The 23,093-nt window shown below is 45.4% G+C and overlaps 4 protein-coding genes across 11 annotated transcripts in view; 1 reads left to right on the top strand and 3 right to left on the bottom strand.

The window, feature by feature from the left end:
• KIF24 (kinesin family member 24) overlaps positions 1-1,092 on the bottom strand; it is a 31,578-nt gene extending 30,486 nt beyond the window's left edge. For 2 of the 3 annotated variants that reach the window (XM_050987415.1, XM_009095411.4), the window contains exon 1: positions 982-1,092. The gene's annotated coding sequence lies outside the window, so the exon portion shown is untranslated. The remainder of the gene's footprint in view (positions 1-981) is intronic. The other variant, XM_030237410.2, reaches the window with a different exon arrangement.
• Positions 1-23,093, bottom strand: part of UBAP2 (ubiquitin associated protein 2) — a 418,367-nt gene that overhangs the window by 214,876 nt on the left and 180,398 nt on the right. The gene's annotated exons all lie outside the window — the stretch shown is intronic.
• Positions 1,206-6,950, top strand: NUDT2 (nudix hydrolase 2). 5 transcript variants are annotated; one of them, XM_050987442.1, is made up of 5 exons: positions 1,282-1,297; positions 1,503-1,651; positions 1,857-1,910; positions 2,451-2,608; positions 6,017-6,950. In XM_050987442.1, the coding sequence occupies exons 4-5, from the start codon at positions 2,476-2,478 to the stop codon at positions 6,328-6,330; spliced, it is 447 nt and encodes a 148-aa protein (XP_050843399.1). In that variant the 5' UTR covers positions 1,282-1,297; positions 1,503-1,651; positions 1,857-1,910; positions 2,451-2,475; the 3' UTR covers positions 6,331-6,950. The 5 variants fall into 5 exon arrangements, with proteins under 5 accessions (XP_009093622.1, XP_018775623.1, XP_050843400.1 ...); XM_018920078.3 differs by lacking the exon at positions 1,503-1,651 and having other exon boundaries at positions 1,270-1,297; XM_050987443.1 differs by lacking the exon at positions 1,857-1,910 and having other exon boundaries at positions 1,281-1,297.
• Positions 6,640-21,807, bottom strand: LOC108962799 (uncharacterized). Of its 2 annotated transcripts, none has more exons than XM_018920074.3 (6): positions 21,463-21,807; positions 13,868-14,335; positions 11,160-11,300; positions 10,699-10,764; positions 10,098-10,188; positions 6,640-9,747 (listed from the first exon to the last, which is right to left on the bottom strand). In XM_018920074.3, exons 1-6 carry the CDS (start codon positions 21,515-21,517, stop codon positions 9,540-9,542), a joined length of 1,029 nt encoding a protein of 342 aa, XP_018775619.1. In that variant the 5' UTR covers positions 21,518-21,807; the 3' UTR covers positions 6,640-9,539. The 2 variants fall into 2 exon arrangements, with proteins under 2 accessions (XP_018775619.1, XP_030092574.1); XM_030236714.2 differs by having other exon boundaries at positions 13,868-14,332.

The raw sequence follows: 23,093 nt of genomic DNA, 5'->3' as shown, positions 1-23,093 counted from the left end.
TACAGCTGGAGCTTGACACAGGTCTGCTGCTTGCAGCAACAAGTAAGAAATGGGGGTTCCCTTTGCCTCTGACATACCTTGAGGAAGTTAATTAAACAATTAATGTCATTAAAACTGCCTTACAAACAACTAAGTTTTGGGGATTATTCTGCTTCCTCAGAAAGCACTTCAGAGTCTTGTGTTGCTCTATCCATACTAATTAATGTCATTAAAACTGACTGACAAACAAATAAAAATTTGAGATTTTTTTGCTTCCCCACAAAGCATGTCACGGTATTTTATTCCTCTCTCCGTACTAATTATAGCCTGGTGACCTCAGCAGAAGAGGCCCCATCCTGCAGCTGATCCCGACAGCTGTCAGGAACAGCTGCATGGGGAAGAGGAAATGTCCAGTATTGGGATATTGAATATTGGAAGTGTCCAATATTCAACCACATGCCGAGAAAATAACCCACGAGTTATGGCAGGGTGCCAATTATTTTAAAATCAGTGCTGAGCTCATCCTCCCAGCAGGGTCCACCAAATGTCCCTCACGGTATCTTTTATAATTTCAAAGTTTTACTTAACTTTTAAATATACAAACATAAAAAATCCATTTCATAGATGTTATATAAAATATATTAAAATATATTTTAAATAGTAATTATTTTATGTATTTTACATAATGCATATAAATATGTATTTTTAATTGCACTTACGTATTATACATGTTATATAGATTACATGTGCTATCTGTAAAATACATAAAATACATAACTGAAAAATATTTTATAATTATAAAAATGTAGCTAAACAAACAGCCACTCGTCCGGACTTGCACCGCGTGTCTGAGGGGGGCACATGTCTCATCCTTCCCGGAGCTGTCCCGCCAAAGCTTTTCCCCGTCTACAGCCCGGTGGGGCCGGTCAGGACGATGTCCCTGGAACCCTCCCTGACCCAGCTGTCCCCGTCTCCTCAGGGCTGGGATCGCCCCTCACTCACCGGCCGCGGCGCCGCTCGGCGGCGGCCATTAAGCCGCGTCTCCATGGCAACAACGCTTTTCCCGCTTCAAACGCCCGCGCGCAGCCTCGCGCGCAGAGCCAGCCAATAGAGAGAGGGTAGAGAGAAGGGTAGGGCACTTCCAGGCCGCGAGAGGCCAATCCGAGGCCTTCTCGAGCTTGAGGGCGGGGCCTAGGGGAAGGCTGGGGGGCTGGACTAGAAGGGAGTGGCTACCGGCCTAGGCGCTGCCTCTGTGATTGGTTAATGCTGACGCCAGTCGTGCGCTGGTTCCCGCCCACTGCCGGGCCCGGAAGCGGAGGTGAGGGCGGGGGTCCGTGGTGGCCGCTGTAGGGGTGACACGTGTGCCCGGTCCCTGTGTCCCCGTCCCTGGGGTTCCCAGGGTCCCCATCCGTAGGCACAGGGGCGACCCTCTGCGGGCGGCGAGGAGGGGGCAGGGCGGCGGGGCCGCGTGGCGCCAGGCGCCGGCGGAGGGGCCCCGCTGGGATTTGTCCTTGTCCTTCCAGGCGCGCACGGGAGGTGGTGCTGGTTCCGCGGGGCTGCGGGGGCTGGAGCGGGTCTGCTGTCCTTGCGGCTGAACCAAAGGAACTAGGCAGGAGCTAAAGGAAGCGGTTGAAGTGGTTGACCATAGGAGATGAGCGTCGTCCAGGGCGGGGTTGGTGACGAAGGGCACCGTGCTGTGGTTTCCCGTGTTGGAAGCTGGAGGTCTCATGATGCCGCTCTTGGCGTCCCAGGAAAATTCTATAAAGTTACTTTCTGAACTATGCGTGTTTGTCGGAATGCAAAGCTTTTCCCGAAACTGGGAATCGGTCAGATTTGTAGCATGGCTTACTCATCTCCTTGCTTCTTTTTCTCTATAGGACTACTCATGCTGTCTGCGTAGCTTATTGCTGACAATATTTATCACTTGAGAGGTGTGTTCCTTATTGTTTACATCAAATCAGTGCTTAACAGACGTGCTAAGTAACTTTTAGTTTTGTATGACAGCCTTATGTGTAGGTGACAGCAGAGGGCCTGTCCTTTGTCATTAATTTTATCAGCTTTGCTCCGATATCCTTAGGAATCCTGTGCTCCAGGGAAACTGTCCAGAGCAATTATTTCCATATGCCAGTTCCAGTGATGGTGAGGTATTACCTCTGTGCAGGGCCTTTGCAGTTTTGAGTGGAAAAGTTTCAGAGTGTTAATCTGTCGCTTTCCTTTTGCTTTGTAATTTTGTTCCCCTCCCTGCAATATGGTTTGTAATTTGTCAGCAGCAAAGACACGACATGCGGGTCATTTTTCATGCTTCTCGATAACAAAGGAATTTTTTTTACAATTCAAAGGTAGCTAATAATATACAGTTTAATTCTATAGTAACTTCTAAGGGGTGGACAACTTTTTTACTGTGCTGAGATCTGTTTGCTGGCTAAATACAGCTGGTCTGTTTGAGCCCCGTGTTTTGTGCTGTTCCACAGCTCCTGGTGCAGTTGGCAGAGGGGAATGGCTGTGAGAGCTTGTGGCTTGATCATCTTCAGGAGGCTGCAGCCAGCACCATCCTCTAAGGTCACTGACAGCATCGAGTACCTCCTGCTTCAGACATCCTATGGGAGCCACCACTGGACCCCGCCCAAAGGTGATTTTTGTTCTGGTGACACTCCTGGTGGTCATTGGTGTCAGGCTGCAGAGAGGATTTTGGCTGAGGTCAGTGTAGAGGGACACTTACCACCTGAGAGTAGCTGCTGGCTGTGCTGTTTGTCTGATGGTGCTCCTGATGCAGCTGAGGGGGCAGTTCTTCTGAGGCTGAAATCCTCTGCAGGTTGTGGCTGTACTGAATGTTGGGCATGACTGATTTGGGTTGGGGCAGGGGGTGTCACCCAGCCAAGCTCCTCAGGTGTCTGATGTTTCTGGCAAGGTGTGCACACGACTGAAGTGAGGTAATGAGGGGATGTTCTGCCTTCTTGTCTCGAGTCTCACCCTTTGCCAGACACCTGCAGTGTGGCCAGTGCAGGATTGTTTGACCCATGTGTGATCAGAGTCTGCAGAACTGTGGTCACAGTCTGCAGGAAGGCAAACTGAAATCTGTAATGGAGCACTTTAATACACTGTTCTTAGGAGATGCAGGAGATCATTGATGAAGATCACTTCCCTAATGCAGTAGAGATGAGAGGGACAGATAGGAGAATTCACCCTACCAGCCATTCTTGGTCGTCAGTGAGGCCTCAGAGCAGAAAACAAGCCCTGTGTCCCTGGACAGAGCAGCACCCCCTCCATAAAGGCACATTGCAGAGCCAGTGTTTGACACGGTCACAGCCCTGGTACCAGGAAAAGTGCAGCACAGAAATACTTCAGGTTCCTTGTAGATCTTCTTGCATGCTGTTTTTACCACCTGAGATTTTTTTTTCCAGTAATTTTTACTTCTTGTTTTGTAAAATGATGTTCTTTGAAAACATGGTGCAGCAGTTTGCACCATGTAACAAGAACTTGCAAACTCGGGGGAGGGGGAAATCTTTTAACAATGTCAGCTAGGCTCTTGTCTTGAGGGAAAGAACAAAACTTTCCAAACCTCCCCCTTTGTTTACTCCACCAAGAGCCTTAGGGAGTTGAGTTTGCAGCCTAGTGGAAAGCTGAAAAACATCTGCTGGGACATGATTGATTGTTGTGAGAAGAAGCCCTTGAGAAGAAACTCCCTGGGAAAACAGTAATTCTGGACAAGTGATTTAAATTACTTGTCGGAGTTTTGGTAGGGAGCTAATTGTCTCACAAGCATACATCTCACACACCTAGAATCATGGAGTAGTGTAGGTTGGGAGGGACTCCTAAAGGTTGTCTAGTCCAAGCCCCCACCAGGGGGAGGAACATCCTCAACTAGAGCACATTGCTCAGAGTCCTGTCAAACCTGGATGTTTCCAGGGATGAGGCACTCACTGCTTCTCTGGGAAACTTGTGCCAGTATTTCACCACCCTTGTAGTAAAAGCTAGCCTTCCTTGTCTGTAGTCTGCATCTGCCCTCTCCTAGATGAAAAGCAGGAACCCTTCTCCTGTCACTCCAGGCCCTTTCCAAAAGTCTGTCCCAAATTTTCTTATAAATCACCACCCTTTAGGCACTGGAAGGGGCTCTAAGCTCTCCCCAGAGCCTTCTCTTCTCCAGACTGAACAGCCACAACCCTCTCATCCAGAGATGCTCCACTCCCTGGTCATATTCATAGCTTCCTCTGAACTCAGTCCAGTAGATCAATGTCCTTCCCTTGCTGAGGACTCCAGATTGATGCAGCATTGCAGGTGGGGTCACACCAGAGCAGAGGGGGAGAATCACCTTCCTCAACAAACCACTTCAGATTTTATAAGTCAAAGTCCACAATCTGATGGTGGCTTGTAATAGAAGCTCAGTATTGATTTGGGGGGATTTATTGAGGAGAAGCTATTCCATTTTATAATATCTGTGATAGGAGTGGTCTTCCAAAGTAACCCTGGGACATGCAGTGTGGTAAGATGTATGTGATGTTTACACAGATTCCATGGGGCAGGAGCCAGAAGGAGAAGTTGTAGTTGTCTCTCAAAGCATACACAAAAAGCAGTTTACAGCCACAGCTGTACCTTGTTATTTTAAAAGTTCTCTTAAGCTGCTGCAGCTCTTATGGGATTAAACTGGACTTGCTTGGATCCCCTCACAAGAACCTCATCAGCCTTATCTCTGCCCCTAGGACTATGACTTTGCACTAGCTGAGGCTGATGGGAAGGGGATGTAGGGTTAATTTTCCTTCTTAATAGATTTGAACTGCACCAGTGGGAGCAGGTGGGAGGATCTGAAAGGATCTGAAAGCTGTGGTGTGTGAGGTGCTGCCTGCAGTTCTTTTTCTGCTCTGCAGAAAAACGTGGCACAACTCTGCAGCACAAACGTGGCAACTTACTGAGCTTAGACCTGAGGTTATCAACAGGTATCAGCATCAGATGCTGTTTTCTGCCCAGTGGCTGCTTGAAAGAAAAGTGCATTTTTTATCTGAGGTGATGTCTTGTTATAAGAGGTGTTCTTGCTTTTGATACACAGGCAGGGAAGTGAGTGGGACCTGTTGCAAAGGCAAAACAAACTTCCCACATACCCCAGTTGAGGTACTAAAAGGGCACTTTGGGTATCTGAGACCTGTGGAACAGTTCATCTCTGTGATGAAATTATAGTTATTTGGAGCCATCTACATAGAAAATAGAGTTACACCAGGGACAAAACAGAGCTTAAACTTTTTTACCTCCCAAAATGTCCTAGCTCCTGCTATGTTGCTTTTTTGAGGTATTGCTTGGCTTGTTCTATTTATGTTCTGGAGCTTTCATGAGAAAATCAAATCTGACATTTCTCAACAAAAGTACAAACGGCTGGGGATGTGTTATATTTATCCTTTGTTTGTAGTGGCACCTCTCGTTCTGAGCCATGTAAAATAAATGGTGTGTCCTAGGAGAGCTACCCAGCTGGTGAAAGGACTGGCTTTTAGACTTTTTGCTTGTTTCAGAGGGGAGTATGGAAGAGAAAAAAATCCCTGGCTGCCTAAATCAAATGCACCTTTTAAATGGTACATGTCTGTGCCTGGTCCCGTTGTTTCTGAACTGTTGGCACAAGTAAGAGTTTTGCAGAATTGAGCCTTAAGCTTACGTGGGAGGACATGGTTGAGAGAGGATTGAGACTCGCAGATGACCCATCTCTGCTCTAACTGGATGAAGGAAAAATGAGGGACTCAGTCCTCAGTATAATCTAAGGTGGAACCTTATGGGTGTAGGGTACTCCAGAAATGGAAGGGAGGAATGGGAAGAAAAGATGTCTGATGCTGAGAGGCTGATGGAAGTTTCAGGAGGTGAGGGATAAACAGTGATCCTAAAAGCCACAAGACAAAGATAAATGAAGACATAAGATCTGGAAAAACAATCTCTCTTCTCCAATTTCCATTTCATCCTATGTCAGCTACCACGTACTCTCATCTCTGCCTCCCAGTGCTTCCCGATTAAAACAGAACCTGAGTTTCCTTCACAGAGATTTACTTTTCCACCCTCTTGGCAGGCCACGTGGACCCTGGGGAGGATGACCTGCAGACAGCCTTCCGGGAAACACAGGAGGAGGCTGGTCTGCAGGCCAGCCAGCTCACCCTCATCGAGGGCTACAAGAAAGAGCTGCACTACCCTGTCCATGGCAAGCCCAAGACCGTCGTGTACTGGCTGGCAGAAATGAAGGACTGCAACACAGAAATCAAGCTGTCGGAGGAGCACCAAGCTTTCCAGTGGCTGAAGCTGGAGGATGCTTGCAAATTTGCAGAATATGAGGACATGCAAGCAATGCTGAAAGAAGTGCATCAGTTCCTCTGCTCCAGAGAATAAGTGTTTTTGTGAAGTATAAGGGGATTTCTTGAGGAGACAGGTGTGCTTTTTATGTTTTAAACTGGAAGAAGAATTATATGGCTGCAGAAATGTAGGTTTCTTTTTTCTTTTAATCTGTAGAAATTCAGTGAGGATACAAGGAGCTTTTAAAGAGATTGTGCTTTTGTCTCTCCTAGCTAGCACAAAAAAGCATAGTCTGATTGAACCGTAAGTCAGAGATGTCTGAATTGAAGCCCAGAGATAACAAAAGACTTCTTCTGTCTCTGTCTCCTTCTCTTTTTCTTTTTTTTCTCCCTTTCTTTTTCTTCCTTGAAGTGCTGAACAACCACAGATCTTTTTGAAAAATCAAACACTTGATACATCTTGACTTGCTGATGTAAAGCTAGAGAGTTGAGAAAATGAGCATATGGGGATTTTTAATAACAAAACGCTTACTGCAGAAGTCATACCTTGAATTTCAAATGAGGAAGCAGTAGTTCTATTCCCAACTCTTCCAGTGATAACTTGTCAGATCATTTCAGGTCTTTTTTTTTGTATCATGAATTTATGTTCATCCATAATGTACTGTTGTGAGAACGTTTTCCACCCAGACAGTCTTAGTAAATGATTGAGGTACAGTATTTAAGTGGTAAATTGAAGTTCTTTTGCCTCTTTCTTTTATTTTTTTGATCTTTAACAGACGTCTTAGCCATAGACTTTCCATGGGGTTGGGAAAGGGTATTTAATCCACTTTCTGCACAGGGTATCCAAGCTTATGTGCAATCTTATGTGTGTTTCATACTATCAGTACTCCTGTGGCTGCACCCACTCCTTTTTTGGGGTAGCAAACATTACTAATGTTGGTACCAGTGTGACAAGAATCTCTTGCATGTCACTCCATTATCTTCCAGTGGAGTTATGTAAAATTGCATTTATTTATATTTTCAAAAAAGGGGATGCATTATAAGGAGGCTTTTATATATAATTGTGTATGTATATATACACATAAAAAACTTCAGTGCTTGTCCACATTACAGTCAGGCTTTATTTTTATTATGAACACTTCCTCAGAAGTGTTCCACTCAGGTATTGGCAGAGAGTGTAACAACCAGTGGGAGTGGGAGAGAAGAGTTAAAAGCCTGTGCAGCCTCAGTCTTGGTTTTTCATTATTGTTTGAGGTACCATTTAATCAGTCCTGTGTAAACAATGGTGTTGCTGCCTTCCTATTTATGAGCAAGATTAGCATATTAAGCTGGAGTTAGAGAGTCATTAACAAGCCATGGGTTCTGCCCATTCAGCAGTAATGAACGCAGGCACTTGATGCTTTGGAAAACACATTAGCTCAGCTCCAAGCCAGTATTTCCTTTTTAATGGCACTGCTCACATGGTGCTTCCAAAGCCTGTCAGGGTTTTGGAGGGTGACCAGTGCTGTGCACTGTAAGGTGATGTGCTCCTTGGGCAAAATTCCAAGGGGTGTAACTGTGATGATTTGTCAGGCACTGTGTGTACATTTTAAGTGATTTATGTACATAATGTATTCCCACAAATTTTGTGAGTAAAATGATTCTTAAACATTTTTTGATCCCAGAGTCTTTGAGTTTCATTTAAAGCAGAAATGTTGGAAAGTCAGGATTTAATTCTGATTCTTGCTGCTTACTGGCGAAAAAAGAGTTTTTCCTCTGCCCATGTCTAATAGTAAAATATTTTCCCAGGGAGCATCTGGGAAACCCTCCAGTAAATAATTATGGAATAATCTGCCTGGCAAAGATATTTATTTCCAACCTCTATGATATTTATGCCCTAAACCAATAGGGCTTGGTTGTTTTTTTTTTTTTTTTAAGACCAGTAAAGGTTTTGGTTGTAATAATATCTTATGACAGCAAACTTTTTACCATTTAAAAAGAAAAATAACTTTAAAAACCCTCAAAAACAAACAAACTACCAGAGATTTTAAAATGATAAAAAAACCCCAGAGATTTTAAATTCCCTGGAGTGATCTTACTTCTGCTGTAGGTTAAATAAAACCAAACTCAAGAGAAACCCAAACTACACTGAAATAGCAGAACAGCTTAATTTAGGTCAAATGAAAGGCGTTGCTCAAGTAAGAGACATGAGGATACGGTTTCCCTTGCTCTACTGAACAAATGCACTGACACAGCTCATACTTGTCATTTCCTGGTGTTATTGTTTCTTTCTCCACATAACCTGACTTAAAGTCATGATTACATCATCTCAGAGAGAAAGAAAGCATACATTCATGAATATTAAGAAAGCACTAAGACATTGCAGATTTCAGAGAAGAGATCAGGATTTGGTGTGATAGTCGCAGGCAATTTTGCTCAAACAAGAAGTGTAAAGGCTGAAAACAATGTCTTACTCCTATGTTAAAGAAAAAGAACTGTATTACTGCTCTGGTGGAACAGTGTATCTATTCATTGACTATTCCACATGATTATAGGAAATCAGAGACTGAAGCTGGAATAAAGTGGCTCTATATGCAATATCCCCAAACAAGCATGACCGACATTTCTTGCCAGTCTATAATAAAAGAGGATGTGTGTTATAGTAAGGTTTAGTACATCCTAAATATGGAAAAGTTTTGAGAGACACATGCTCTCTCAGCAGGGCTCTTGCAGTGATGCAGAGAGGACAGTGGAGTGCTGCCTTTTAAGTTGGAAAAATGACTTGCTGTTACTCAATTGACAGCTTAGTGGGGATGAATATTTTGGCAGATACCTGGAAGAGATTTTATAGAAGGCAGTGCTTATTAAATACATTCTCACAATGACAATGTAACTGATGGCCTTCTGTGTCTATTGGCAACTAGTTTTATCTTAAAAATAATTTAAGGATCATCAGGACTTTTGCTTTTTACCTTTTGCCTTGTCTTCAAAGATTCACTTTTTCATATGCTCAGTAACTCTAATTTTGATTCAATGGGCAGTTGCAGCTGGCAGGAGTCCCAGCTTCATGTAGGGAAACCTGGGGTTTCTTATGGGTTAAAGCAGTTCTGAAATTGCTAAGCAGCATGTGCCTATACAAACCAAGCAATCTACTCTGCTTGCTTCAGCCTTCTCCTGTGCAAGAAGATTGTACTCAAGTGTTTAGAAAAAAACCCCAAACTGTGCTTCCTGTCAAAACTGCAAGGGCAGGGAGGAGATAGCTGTGGTGGCAATCTTCCTGGTGGGAACACTGACACGGGAGGGAACAGAAGCTCTGTCATCTTGGAGCTAGTCCACTTGGTAATTGATGTTGTCAAAAAGAGGAGTGACTGTCCCATCTTTCCACTCGATGAGGATCTCTCCACGCCTCAGGGCAGGGGAGCGGGATGGAGGAAGGTACGGCTGGGGGCCTCTTCGCAGGGCGGCCGGCTCCCGTAAATCAACTCTGCTGCTGTTGGCTGGAGAGCTCTTCAGAGCAGAGAGGATTTTCTTCTTCCTGAGAGACGAGAGAAGGAGTAACTGCACCTCTCTGTCACTTGGTTGCTTCCCCACGTCAGCAACTGTAATGACACTTCCTTCAGTGGTGGCACTAGATGTGTAGGGGAGGAGGAGCCAACATTGGTGGCTGTGTTTGGGAGGGTCAATGAGTGGGATGGATAAACTGGGTGGCAGAGAGGAGAAATCCCCAAGGGTGACACACTGGTGACCAGACCCATCTGCTGAGAGCCGGTGACCTCAGGTGTGGAATAGGGGAGGGTGCCAAGACCAAGATTTTTTTTTGAGATGTTGGAGTTTTTCTTTAAGATGCTGTTCGTGGCAAAAGCAATGAACCTGACTCTCACTTACTTGTTGTAGTGAACATTGAGTGTCAGTATTATTAATCCCAGTATGAATGCCAGGGGGCTGAGGACCAGCATGGCTGTCTTCCAGTTCGTGCCTGAAAGGGTATTAGAGAAAGCATCACATCATTGCTGTACTTATGCAAACTGTTCTCAGCAGTAGCCACAACTGCCACAAAAAATCACCTGTAATGTCCCTGAAAAATGCCAGATAACAGGAAAAGTGCTTTGTCTACAAGATCAGCCTCTTAGAGCTGCTTTTACACTGCACAGCATCCTTCTATTGAAAGTGGCCACAAAAGTTTCTCTTTCTTGCTATGAAGACAATAATATCTCATGCTTCTCCACTCTGCATCTTTCTGATACAAAATAAGAAGGGCTGAGGAAAAGCAGTAGTGTTAGCAGCTGTCTGATTTTCATGCTTTCACTTTTTTTTTTTTATCACAGGCCTGAGGAGATTTAAAAAGAGTCTTTCTGACAGATAATTTTGTGCCTTCATTCCCTATTGAGCATCCTCAGCAGTACCCCAGGGAAACGGGAAGGACAGAGGCACTGATAAACCTTCATTTACCTGGTCCCTTCCTCCTCTGGCTGATCCCTGGACCTACCTGCAAGCCTGGCCCCAGTGTTTTTTCCCCGATTTCCATGTTTCTTGGAGTGGTTGTGGGATGGATCTAGTGGAAGAAGCAGAAAGGCACTGATTAGCAGCTTCCAGCTGGACCAGGGGTCCAGATTCCTCATTAGGCTTCACTGTAACCACAAATCCCTTTTGTATGGGGCCCAGAAAGGAAAAGGCAACTTTATTGTTACTTGGTGTTCCCCAACCACAGATAATTTTTGCTCCTAAAACAGTGGGTGGTTGTGCCTCCAGGTTAAGCCTGTATCACTGCCCTGCTTGCCAAGGGAAACTCCTCAGCATGTTGGGGTGAAAGGGCTCAGTGGTACACATGGAAGTTCTTCAGAAATTCTCAGGTACTCTTCCACCACTGAAAATAGCTGAGTAACCTCAAAGTGCTGCCCACACTTTCCTTCCTGCTGTTCTTACTTATGCATTCAGAAAAGTGCTCACCCTCATTTGCTGGGAGCTGTGCCTGTTTGGTCTTTGCTGGAGAAACTGTGCTGTTGAACTTGTTAGCCAGAGGGGGGTCAGTCAGGCTCACAGAAGACTCTCTGTCCAGAGCATCGATCTTTGATGAGTCTATGGTTTTAGCTTGGAAGGAAATAAAGCAAAGATCTGTGTGATTATCATTTACTTTTTGTACAGGAGCCTGGATATGCTCATTGCCCAGCAAGGAAAAGAAACCCAGCCCTGCTGGTTTGGTTCTTTGCCCTGCAGGGTGACAAGGATGTTCAGTAGCAATCACCTCCTCCTGTGCATCAGGGGCTTTCAGCTGTCACAGATTTAAAGGTGAAATGAACCTCTCAAGATGGAATCAACAACCAAAGCAGAGCTTGTTTTGTGGTGGTAGAGGTGGTCATGGGTTTTAAAAGTATGAGTGCATCACCAGCTGTTAAAGGATGATGAGGAAGAGGCAAGTGGAAGAATCACAGCTGTGAACAATGCTGCAGGTATAAAAATGGGATCCAAAGGGTGGTAAGTAGGCTATGCCCCTTGCAGGGCTCAATGCCTTCCTTTGCCCCCCAGTCCTACTGCAGAGTGGAGTGTGTGGGCAAACAGCTGCTGCTAGGGGGGGAGGCTGTGGGAAGTTTGGTGTCAGCAATTCACCTCTGCTGCAATGATGCACGTGCCAAGACCAAGAACACTGTGACTTCGGCGCTCCCTGCTGCCTATCCAGACCCCGTCCCATCCTGTGGCATGAGCACCCACAGCACAGCTACACAGGTGTAAATTATTGAGCAGATAACCCACCAAAGTGTAAGCTGTCTGTTGATGATCAGGTGGAAGTTAGGTAAGAAATGCCTGAACAAATATTTAGGACTTTGATGTTGTTACTGAGCAGTCAGAGGTTCCCTCCAGTAGGCTGAACCATGGGATTGATAGGAAAATTATGACTTTGTGTGAGACACACTGAGTGGCACAGCCTGATTCAAAAGCTGCTCTGTGTTTACCCTCACAGCCTTATTTAGGGATCCTGGCTCCAAGGCAGCCCTGGGCTGCCAGGAGCATTGCCTTGGGGAATGAAAACGCTCTTTTCACATGCCTTTTTCCCATATCTTAAATGTTCCACGCATTTCCTAGCCTATATTTAACTAGCCTATTATGGTATCTAATTTGTGTGGTCCATATTTAACTTAATGTTAAACAAACACTAACACTTGAAACTATTGTGATAATTACATGTTGACCTTCTAGTTGGCTAATTAAAAACCTTGAGGGGAAAAAGGCCACCTTCTCTACACATGACAGCCAAAACAGCTGATGTATCTCTTTTTATTTCAAATTAGATACAGTGTCTCTGTGTCAAAAGGTTATACTTATGATCCATCTTCTTGCACCAACCAGATACATCACATTTTCTCTTAACTCATTTCTACAGAGCTCAAAATCTCATTAAGTCCATCAGCCTTAAGGTAAGGAACAGCCTCCTGTCGGGGAAATCATTTTTCCTAAGGAGTGTTGGGAACTTCATCACCTACAGAGTGGACAAACACATAAAAAACCATTTCAAACACCAGCTCTTTTTGGGTCTCTGGAGTGGGAGAAAGGAGAGGAGGGGAGGAGGTGAGGAGGAATGGAATGTGATTTTCAGGTCTCAGTTCTGCACACAACATTATTAGAAAAGTACTGAAAACCACCTTTATTTGCAGAAAGGACTTAAATGAAAGTGGGAAACCAACTGGACCATGAACTATCAGTGGTCAGGAGTGGGCTTCACTGGGCATGCAACAAATGATCACAGCCACATCTTGGTAAAATGACCATGCATGGTGTTTGGTAGCCTTATGTCAAACTCCTAAAATTGTGACAAGACCAGGGGTTTATGCCCTTTCTGTGTCCAGTCTAAGACAAAGGCCAGTGAACACTGGTGAAAGCAGAGTTGGGATTCTCTTCAGCAAAGGCCAAGGCCATGAATGGTCAATATAAACCCCATTTTTAATAATTTTTAATTTTTGATGTCATCTTCCGGGACTCCCTAATGCAAAGGGAGGGCAACGCTTATGCTCCCTCCCACTACTTGCTGTGTTCACTAGAGTCTTTATGGCTACACTGGGCACCAGCAGCAAGGTTCACTGAGGATAATGAGAACATGGAATGAAGGTTAGAACTAGGTTCCATTAGTGAAAGGTACGCTGTTGGGGTGTCACAGAAGAGAACTTTAATTTCAGAAACTGAAGCAATAATTTCTGATACAGCTGCTTCTCAATAATTTGTATAAGTTTAAAAGAGGTTATCAGCTGCCTCCAGTTGTTTTACCAAAAAAGACATTCCAAAGTACCAAAAGACATTCCAAGGTACCAAAAGTACCTGACTTTGGGAGACTTCCTTCGGTGTTTTGTGCTTGGGAGGCTCAAGCAATTTCCACTACTCTTAGCTGTGGGCACCAATTCAGAAATATTTTACCAAAATATTTGCCTGTCCTCAGAAATGCAGCTGGCTTTTGGAGACCTGATCATGAAAGGTTTTCATACTTCTGGAAAACACTGAACAGCCACTACTGAAAACCAGGTAGTGGGGTTGAGCTGGAGCCATTTGGTGTTTCTCCAGGGGGGGCTGAAGTGAACATGAGTTAGAATGACAGGTGCAGGCCTGGTGTTAGATGGCTTGGATGACATGAAAGTTAGATGTTATCCAACACTAAATCTACCTCATCTTACTTTCATAGATCCACACACGTGTGTCTAGAGCTTGTTGTGTTGGTTTGCTGAGCCTCTCAGCTGCTGACCGGGTAGCAGCACAGATGGTTTCATCTGCCAGCGTCTTCCACCTGCTGAACTTGTCCTTCTCCCTTGAGATGAAGACCTTGTGGCCTCCCTCCGTGGTGCCAAGGTAGAAGCCCAAGCTCTGCAGAGTCAAGTGTCCCTTCTTGCTGCAGGACCACGCCTGGCGTTCCCAGTCTCCGCAGGGCTCCAGCTTGACCAGGGCGTTCTGGCGCATCCTGTGTGCCGACAGGCAGCGCCTCGTGTGCAGGCTGACGATGGAGCCCGTGTCAGGGTCCCAGCCCCACCTCTGCTGCTGGGAGTGCTCCTTGCAGCTGGCCAGGCTGATGCTGTGGGTCTCCCGGGAGGCACGGATGCACTTTTCCAGCCGGGTGTTCCTTATGAGGAAGCCCTGTCCCTCTGCTACTGCGGTACAGAGAGGGTTCAGTACTGTACACTAACACATCCCTTTGTAAATCCCCTGGGGGAGGCAAAATGTTACCCACCAGTCCTTTCCTGGATGGGCATGCCTGGATAAAAAGTTCCCACAGCTTCCTAATTTCCTGGAATGACATTTCTTTGAATAAAAGGACCGTGCAAATAGCCATGAGCAATGCTAGAGGAAAATACCAGTTCTGTAACTAATAAGGAAAAACATTCTTCCAACTTAAATGATTATATCAAATATCTGCTTCTATATATTTATCTCTATATGCATTTAATTCAGTACTTCAGTTGTTTTAACTAGGTAGCCATCCTTCCCTCCCTGTAAATGAATTAGTTTGAGGGATCTTTTGCCTGCATCCAGGTCAAATCTTTCTTATAAAAGAGCTGTTGAAATCCCCCTCGTGCTGTTCATATGTGGCCAGCTAAGGGCTACACTTTCTATTAAGTGGCTTCTGGAGGTATTAAAGCAGTGCAGGGATAAAACCATACTCCACCAGAAATGTGTAAGTACTTGGCTGAGGCAGCTCATATAAGTATTGAAATTATCTTGGATTTCGACACCTGACATTTGGTCTGTGCACCTTAGGAACAGCAGTACCACTTTGAAAAATCCTTTTGTAAGAGGGAGACATTGCAGCTGTCCCACAACAAAAACACAATTTGAAGCAATTTCTGTAATTGTTTGTTGCTTTAAAGAGCAACAGGTCCCAACATCTCAGATGATTTAGATGGATATCACATTAGCTGAAGGATTGCCAGTTTTCAGTTTAACTTCATCAGGTGTGGCCTGTGAATATCCTGAGCAAAATGTTTAGTGCTAAACCATCCACCAGTGTTGCAGGTGAACTTTCTGCTGTATATTTTATGCCTAAGATAGATGGATAGAAATAGAAGTTTCAAGTTTCTGGACATTCTGAGAAATCTTTTAATAACAACACATTGCAACTCCCAGCATTTACAGTGACTTCTTTTTCTCTCTTTTCCCCAGGAGACAGAATTGTAAAAGCCCCACTGGCATATAGTACTGAGCAAGCATAAAGAGGACACAGAAAAGTGATATTAGGCAAGAACACTGATTTTTATCTAAACTATTTCTGCAGAGTTTCCCCTCCCAAATAAAAAAAAATCCCACTAAAACAACCAAAACAATACTGAGCCAATACAAGTATTTGGCTCAGTACCTGAAAAGATTAGTGACAGTATAAACAGAAGGTAGTACACAATAACAACAGTATAAACAATGGTCTAAAGGAGCTCTCATGTTTTTCTCTCAGGAAGTTCTAGGCTTCTGCTAGATTAATAATGCTTGGGGCTGTGTAAAGCAGAAACAGCTCAGCCTGAATGCCTGAGGAGAGGAGCCAGAAACCACAGTGCTTCTCCACCAGCTCTGAGATTGTCTGATCAATGTATCTGTGCTGGGATATTGGGATATTGACTTGCATGGACCTGTGATAGCCACCAATCCAGACAATTCCTGCCAAGCCAATGTGTCTAAATGGAAATTAGATTTCTGGGCTATCTGTGAGCAACTTGTGAGTCCTGTTCTCCTTAACCCTTGCTGAGGGCTGGGTGGAGGTAAGACATTCAATGCATTTTGGACTTGAGTTTCTGCCAGCCTCTAAAGGGAGAAGAAATTACTTAAAAGTAATTTTCCTTAAACTTTAGAAAATTCAAATGGATTAATACAGTCCCCCAGCCCCACCCCACCCTCACCATTTTTCCCTAGGATGTGGAATTCAGGATTCTCACATCTTTACTTCAGCTTAACTGTGAGAAACCCATTTCCAAAGTAATAATTTGAGACATGCATTACAATGTAACAGGGGAATATGACAACTGTGCTGGGTCAGATGAAATGTCTGCTGAGCCCAGGATCCTGTCTGCAGCACTGGGCCATTAACATCTGCTGATGGAGGAGGAGGGTAAGAATCAGACAAGTAAATAGCTCACTCAAGACAAGATGCTAGTGCCTCTTTCCAAAAATCACAGAATCACAGATTTTTTGGGGTTGGAAGGTACCACTGGAGATGATACAATCCAGTCCAGCCAACACAGGATCACCTGGAGCACATGACACAGGAACACATCCATGTTGGATTTGAACATCTCCAGACTGGGAGGTTCCACAACCTCTCTGGTTGGGCAGCTGTTCCAGTGCTCTGTATGAACTAACTCAGAAGGTATCGTTGGGTATTTATGGGTTAAATAGTTTTGCCCACTACATTTTTCAGCTCTGAAGTTCAAAGAAAAATATCATTTTGTTGCTCCATCAGTATCAGAGCTCCTTCTGCAGTTTCACAATGTCAGCTTAAGTTTTGATTATTGTTAATTGCTATGTGGCATCAGCAAGCTCAACTACTTCATTATTAATCCCTTCTGATCTTTCTGAGAACCTTCTGATACTATCACTGCTGTGATGATTGTCAACTTATTCCATCTTTGTTCCTAGCCTGTGGGCCAGGTTTGTCTCCTACTCCATGAGAATGGAGTTTCTTAAGGGCCTTGGTGGAAGATTCTTATCAAAAGCCTTTTGCAAACACTGCTACAAGACCTTGATCTGCTCTGTTCTTACTGATACCATCATGGATGTCAGGCATTCCCATTACAAAAGCTGATTTTTCTCATGGTTATCTGTCTATAAATACTCTTTTTGGCTTCCACGGACTTGCCTGATGCTGAAATGGAGCCTAAGCACCTGTGTTTCCCTAGGCTGTGCAAGGATCCCTCATAAGAGGGGCATTATTGCTGTAATACAGCCCTTTGGTGTCAAGGCTGCCTTAAATACGAATTTATTATGCTCCTTAGAAATTTTCTTCATGTCATCTTTAGTTTCCTGTAATTCAAAAGACTTTTGGACTGGTTCTTTGCCACAGATTATTTATCCTTTTATTTCCTCCTTCATAAACTTCCTCTGTTGCCTATTCTGTTTGATAGCACTTCAAACTGCAGAGAGTGACTGCCACGACCTCCCCAACCATGTCTGAAGGGAGCACTGCAGCCAGTAATCCATTCAGCCTTTCTACACTGCCCTACTTTTGGTCACCCTTCTTGCATTTGTGCCAATTATTTACTGACCTCCTGACCCCCACCAACTTCCTGCTTCAGATAATGTTTGAAAATTTCTGCTGGCAGCTTTTTGTATTCTCTCTCTAGGCTGCTCATCCAGGTCTTTTTCTCATATGTTTTATTACAGGTTTTATTATTAAGCATGCCACAATCTTTCCTGTATTTTCTTTTCCTTTCTTGCCAATGACTCTCCATTTGAAAATTTTGGGTATTTTCATTGCACTTTGAAGAGTGCTGCTGTTTGACCCAGCAGGAAACACGTGTTTTGCTCTGTGTGGAGTTTGCCTGATATTTTCTGTTCCACTCTAAACAGTCACCATGCTTGTTACCTGCACAGGGGCAGCAACCATTGCAGTTACATGTGACTGCCAGCAGCCATTGCAGCTGCCCCACAGCTAAACCTGCAGGATGTTTACTTTGAGATGCACATCAGGCACCAAGAATCTTCACTCAGGAGACAAAATGACATCCCAAGTCCTGCTGCCCAGTGGTCCTACAAATAAGGCCATGAGCACTAACATTTTAAGAATGTTAACCTGGAGCAACTAGAGCATCCAGTGTACTCCCTGAGGATGGGACTCAGCGTCCCTGGAAAATGCCAGCCTTACCCACAGAGTCCAAGTAGATGCCTGCTTTGGGCTGCTCATACTTGAACACTTTGGCCTCTTCGTATTTTTAGGAACAAAATAAACAATTTCTAGCAAGGCTCTTGATGCCAGCTCATTTGTCCTATTAAACTGACACTCTGTCTGGTTACAAGATAGAAAAGCAAGCAAATACAGGCCCCTGCTTTTCTGCAGCATGACCACCCTTGGGACATGCTGTTCCATGCAGGATTAGGGGCAAAATCCATGCAACGTTCCTAATTAAGGTAATGCCACTGAGAAAGCCTTGGTTACCAGTAATCCCAGTGTGACTGAGAAAGTTTCTGCTGTTTCCAAGCATTGCCTGTGATGCCTTGATCAAAGACATTTGCAAATTGTTTGGGGTGGCTGGGCCCGTATTTTTTCCTAACCACTGCTGCTTTCTTAAGAATATCTTGATTTTGGTTGACCAACAGGGCTTCTTATCTTTCCACATCACTGCAAAGTCACTTTTGACCAAGGAGCTCCATGAAGGCCTCCAAGGGAGCAGAGGAGCCATAGGAAAAGAAGGAAGGTTTTGACATGGGAAAAAAATGTATAAATTATAGGAAGAAGGGGAGGTTGGTGAAGTCACCATGAGGCTGATGCAAGTGGGGAAAACCTGTCCCTGAGGTGGGGATATGATGGGTGTCTACAAAATCCAGAGAGGTCTGGAGGAGATGAGGGGCTGACTGGTCAAGGACTGATCCTGGATGGGACAAGGGATGCCAAGGGAAGGCTTGCAGTGTGCAGGAAGTGGTTCTGCACCCAGGCATTGTGTGTTGCTGCTGGGGAGAACCTGCACAAGCCAAGGGAGAAGGTCTGGTAGCTACGGGAGAGTTAAATGCATCACAGCCAGGAAATCCCCCAAGTGAAACGTAGTTGGAGACTGGAGAAGTTAATGTGGGAGCAGAAGAATTGTACAAGCTTGGCCTTTCTGCCTCTTCAGTGCAAAATGCTTAGGGCTGCCTTTTGAGGTCAGGGCATCAGGGGTCAGGGCCAGCACTACTGTGGGCTTGAGGGGGAGGAGAGTGGCTCCCAAGATATGGGATCAGGCCAAGATGCCAAACACAGCCACCACAGCCTCACACCCAGTGCATGGGGGTCCGGAGTCAGTGTTAAATGCAGTTTTATTTCAGCAGTTTTATTTCTGTACATGTAGGCACAGATCCTGCTGGTGCCTGACTTCCCACTGCCCAGTGCACCTCACGGGGTCACCATTAGGTCTGGCGTTTTAACAAAATATTTTACAGAATCACAGAGTGAACTAGGTTGGAAATGACCTTTGAGATCACCAAGTCCAGCCTGTAACCTAACCTAACACTTCCTCATCAAATAAACCATGGCACCGAGTGCCACATCCAGTCTTTTTTTAAACACCTCCAGGATTGGTGACTCCACCACCTTCCTGGGCATCCCATTCCATTGCCCAATCACTTTTTCAGTGAAGAATTTTTTTCTGACACCTAACTAATTTTTGCCTCCTCTCTGCTTGCAGGTATTTTCCAAAGGAACAACTTTGGAAAATACCTGCAAGCAGAGAGGAGGCAAGCAAGCTGGTCAGAACCAGCTTAGGAAATTCCAAGATTTCCAGTTTTCAGCAGGAAACCAACCCCTCAGAGGTCTGTTGAGAGCATGCATCTCTGTCCTGCCAGCAGCCTTAAAACTCAGCAGCCCCAGGCAGGAGGGGATGGGAAAAAGCTGCCACAGGGGGATTTCAGCCCCAAGCATGAACATACTTGTGCTCTGTGCTTTGAGCTTCGTTGGGCATTGCCAGGCATTGGGGAGATGAATTCCTTTCTGCAAAACAGTGGCGGTTTTATTGTTTTATTACTGGTCTGGCTGAAACGCAGTGGCTGATCATGTTTGCAGCAAAAGCATTACACTAGAAAGGAAATTAAATACCCTGTGATCATCCATACTTTACTAATAAAACAAACCCATGTGGATTGCGTTGTATGGCAGCAGTAAAAAATCACTTTATTCTAACACCAGACAAGATCCTACTTTAGAGGCAAAGGAAGAGCAGCACCCTGAAGGCTATTCTGTTCTCTTTGCATGCCATCATGATATAATCTCCAGGTCCTAACCAAATCTCTCTAATTTTTAGAAGGTGCACGTGCATCATCACCCCTTACCACTACAGGGACATAGTCTCAGCCTGGAACTTAACAAAGTGAGAGATTCAGTTCACTTTAATTGGCAACTTTTGATATGCAGAAACCAACAGTTGATGGAGCAGAAGTCAAACCTGTAGGAGCACAAACTCCTCCTATTACCCAGCTGCAGAGCAAATTGAGAAGGTAACTTCTCAGGAAAGCATCCCAGGGAACACTTGCTTGTGCAGCAAGGAGTGGAAAGTCATGGTCAGAAGTGCCAGTCTGAGGTTTGTCTTTAAGGAATCAACATTCCAGCTGGGCAGCCCAAATAGTTGTGGCCTTCTGGTCGAGGGATCTTGAACAGCTCTGAGCATGTAGCCTGTAAAACTGCAGGGCTGTTCTCCTTGCTGCTTCAGGCACTGAAGGAACCTTAAAGAACTTCAGTGATTTATATCAATGTGTCGCTTTCAACCTGACATCTCAGTCATAGCAGCAAAATAAAAAGGTTTATTAGCTCAGGGACTTTTCCCAGGACTTTTCCCATTTTTAAAGAAAATTGATTCCTCCTGATGTCCATTATGAGATTAGTGAGACCATGGTAGCACCACTCCTGGGAAACTGTTCCTGGATAGCACTGCTCCAGATCTCTGGGACGATGCTCAGTAGGGACTTCTGCTTTTTGCATCTACCCATGCATGTCAAAATCAGGGCTGCTTGGGTTTGAAATACTCCCGTGCATGGGCAGGATACAGGATTGGAGCAACCCCAGAAAGCAGCTGAATGTCAACATGAGCTGCTACCAGCTTTGCTCTGTGGGGGTGAGCAGTGCAGACTCTGCAGCTCCCCAGCACATCCTGCTCCCATGGAGCAGGACTAATACTTCTGCATGTCCCACTACCCTCTCCCATGCTGCTAGCATGCTCTGAGCTCACTCACTTCTGCTGGGAAGGAGCAGCTGGGACCAGGAGGAACATTAGTGCTTAGGAGGTCACTTAGTGCCTGCCTCCCTCCCTGAGCAGGTTTATTCATCCACTACTCTCAGCAGCTTAAAAGCACTTTATAAAAGCTGGGGCATGATGCCACCGTGTCCCTGGCCCAGCCATCCCAGCACCTTGCCAGCCTGTCCCTCACACTTCTGTACCCCGTGTTTAATCCCCTTTTAAATGCTGCCCTGAAATGTGCCTGCCGGCACTTGTTCTACAGCTGGTGGGTTCTTGAGCTTTGCAGCCCAAGCAACAGTTCAGCAAGAAAGCAGGTTAAAACCCGGGAGGCAGTTCTCTTCCCACTTTACAGCTACCCCAAAAGAGGAGAAACTTACCCTCAAGCCAAGGAAGGAGGCAAATGCAGCCCAGGCTCAGCCTGAAAAGCTCCATGATCTGCCAGCACAGCGGGGGACAAGGAGCCCCCAAAGCCTCTCGCCCACGAGGAGTGCCAGGCAGCTCACTTTTACCCCTTTCTCTGTCATTCACAGCAGAAAAGCCCTGCTGGGAAGAGAAAAACTCTTTTGTCTCAGCAGTGGAGGCTTGGCAGCTGGCTTATCAGCAAAGGATCAGCTCGGAGGCACAGTCCCGCTCAGCAGTTGTCCCTTAGGAGAAATCATGTGACGAGCCAGGACGGGGGGGACGCTAGACCGAGATGCTCGCGGCCGCCGGGCTCGGCTGCCTAGCAGCAGCGATTGCTGCCCGCAGGGACAGACGCATGCTAAGCAGGCTGGCCCGCTGCCTTTGCCGGGGCTGGGAGCACAGGGGGATGCAGGGCTGGCCTGGCAAAAAAAAGCAAAGTTCAGCAGGAGTGCTCGGAGGGGCGTGGGATGTGTCTGCTGAAACCCTGCACTTGGCCGTGCTGTCACAGGGTCGTTCTCTCTTTAGAGAGAATTATTCCTGGTGAGAGGATTTTAGGCAGGGTTATAGCTCATGGCAGAGACAAAGCCTCACAAACCAGCTGTGGCTGTCCTGGAGCTGGAGAGTGATGGAAGGGGAAGTTGAGCTCCTGGATGGGTGAGCAGGCTCCTGATGTGGGTTTACCTGATCGTCATCCTGAGGGTTGCTCAGGTTGAATTTGGCTTTTTATGCATCTCTTTGGGCTCTGTGTGGGGAGGAAGCCTCACATCCGTCCCAAAGGAAAAGCAGCAAAGGCTGACAGGTGAACAGTGGCAGGGCAAGTGAGAGTTACAATTTTGCTAGCAAGATGTTCCTATGCAGCCGCATCCTCTCAGCTCTTGTCTGTCTCATATGTTTGCTGAAGTAATTCTCACTTTAATAAACCATTAAGCCTTTAGCACAAAGACACTTAAAAAATGGTGGCTTCACTTTCACTTTTGGGGTCCAGTCCTGAATGGCATCAATGTCACACCTCCCAGCTCTGCCCATGAGACCAGGAGTCAGATGGAGGGCTGGGAGTTCCTTCCTTTGGTGGCCAAGCTGTCAAATAAAAACAGTGCAGTACTGGGGTCCGTGCAAGGGCATGGTCTCAGGTCAGGGCCTTGCCATGGTGCAGCTCCCTCTTTGTGCAGCCCTGGGAGGATGGCTCCCAGCTTTCCCACTCTCAGAGGGGTAACCTGGCTTCAAACAAGACATAGATATGGTAAAGGATATTCTACAACCAAACAAAGGGGAAGGCTGGAGTAAATTCTTGCCCTGGTGAGGTTGGTCTTGTGTGACTATAGCACTGTGCATAAGAAAAGTACTAGCTGGTTTCTTTTGATTACTGTGGGTTTTCCCCCCGTGAGAACAGGTCAAATTGTGTTAAATTACAGGCATTTTAAATTTAAAAAAATGCAGATGTTAAAGATTTCAAATTCTCCACTACTTGACTGGGAGTGAAAATGCAAACACTCTTCATTGCATCTCCTTGGCACCAGACTGAGGAGAGGACACACCAGAAACCAATGCCATATCTAAGCCCTGGAGAAAAGTGGTCAGTCTAAAAGCAACCTGTCTGCACAGACCA

Source organism: Serinus canaria, chromosome Z, assembly GCF_022539315.1.
Source record: "Serinus canaria isolate serCan28SL12 chromosome Z, serCan2020, whole genome shotgun sequence".
Lineage (NCBI taxonomy): Eukaryota > Metazoa > Chordata > Aves > Passeriformes > Fringillidae > Serinus > Serinus canaria.
Note: the sequence above shows the minus strand (reverse complement) of the source record. Positions and strands in the feature narration are given on the sequence as shown.

What these genes read in the sequence shown, in the direction of transcription:
- NUDT2 (XM_009095374.4), top strand. Translation starts at nt 2,476, where the DNA reads ATGGCTGTGAGAGCTTGTGGCTTGATCATCTTCAGGAGGCTGCAGCCA. An exon ending in CCACTGGACCCCGCCCAAAG is followed by an intron (nt 2,609 to 6,016) that starts GTGATTTTTGTT and finishes CCCTCTTGGCAG; the next exon opens with GCCACGTGGACCCTGGGGAG.
- LOC108962799 (XM_018920074.3), bottom strand. Translation starts at nt 21,517, where the DNA reads ATGGAGCTTTTCAGGCTGAGCCTGGGCTGCATTTGCCTCCTTCCTTGG. An exon ending in ACGTGTGTGGATCTATGAAA is followed by an intron (nt 11,301 to 13,867) that starts GTAAGATGAGGT and finishes TTTCCTTCCAAG; the next exon opens with CTAAAACCATAGACTCATCA. An exon ending in CTCAATGTTCACTACAACAA is followed by an intron (nt 9,748 to 10,097) that starts GTAAGTGAGAGT and finishes CTCGTCTCTCAG; the next exon opens with GAAGAAGAAAATCCTCTCTG.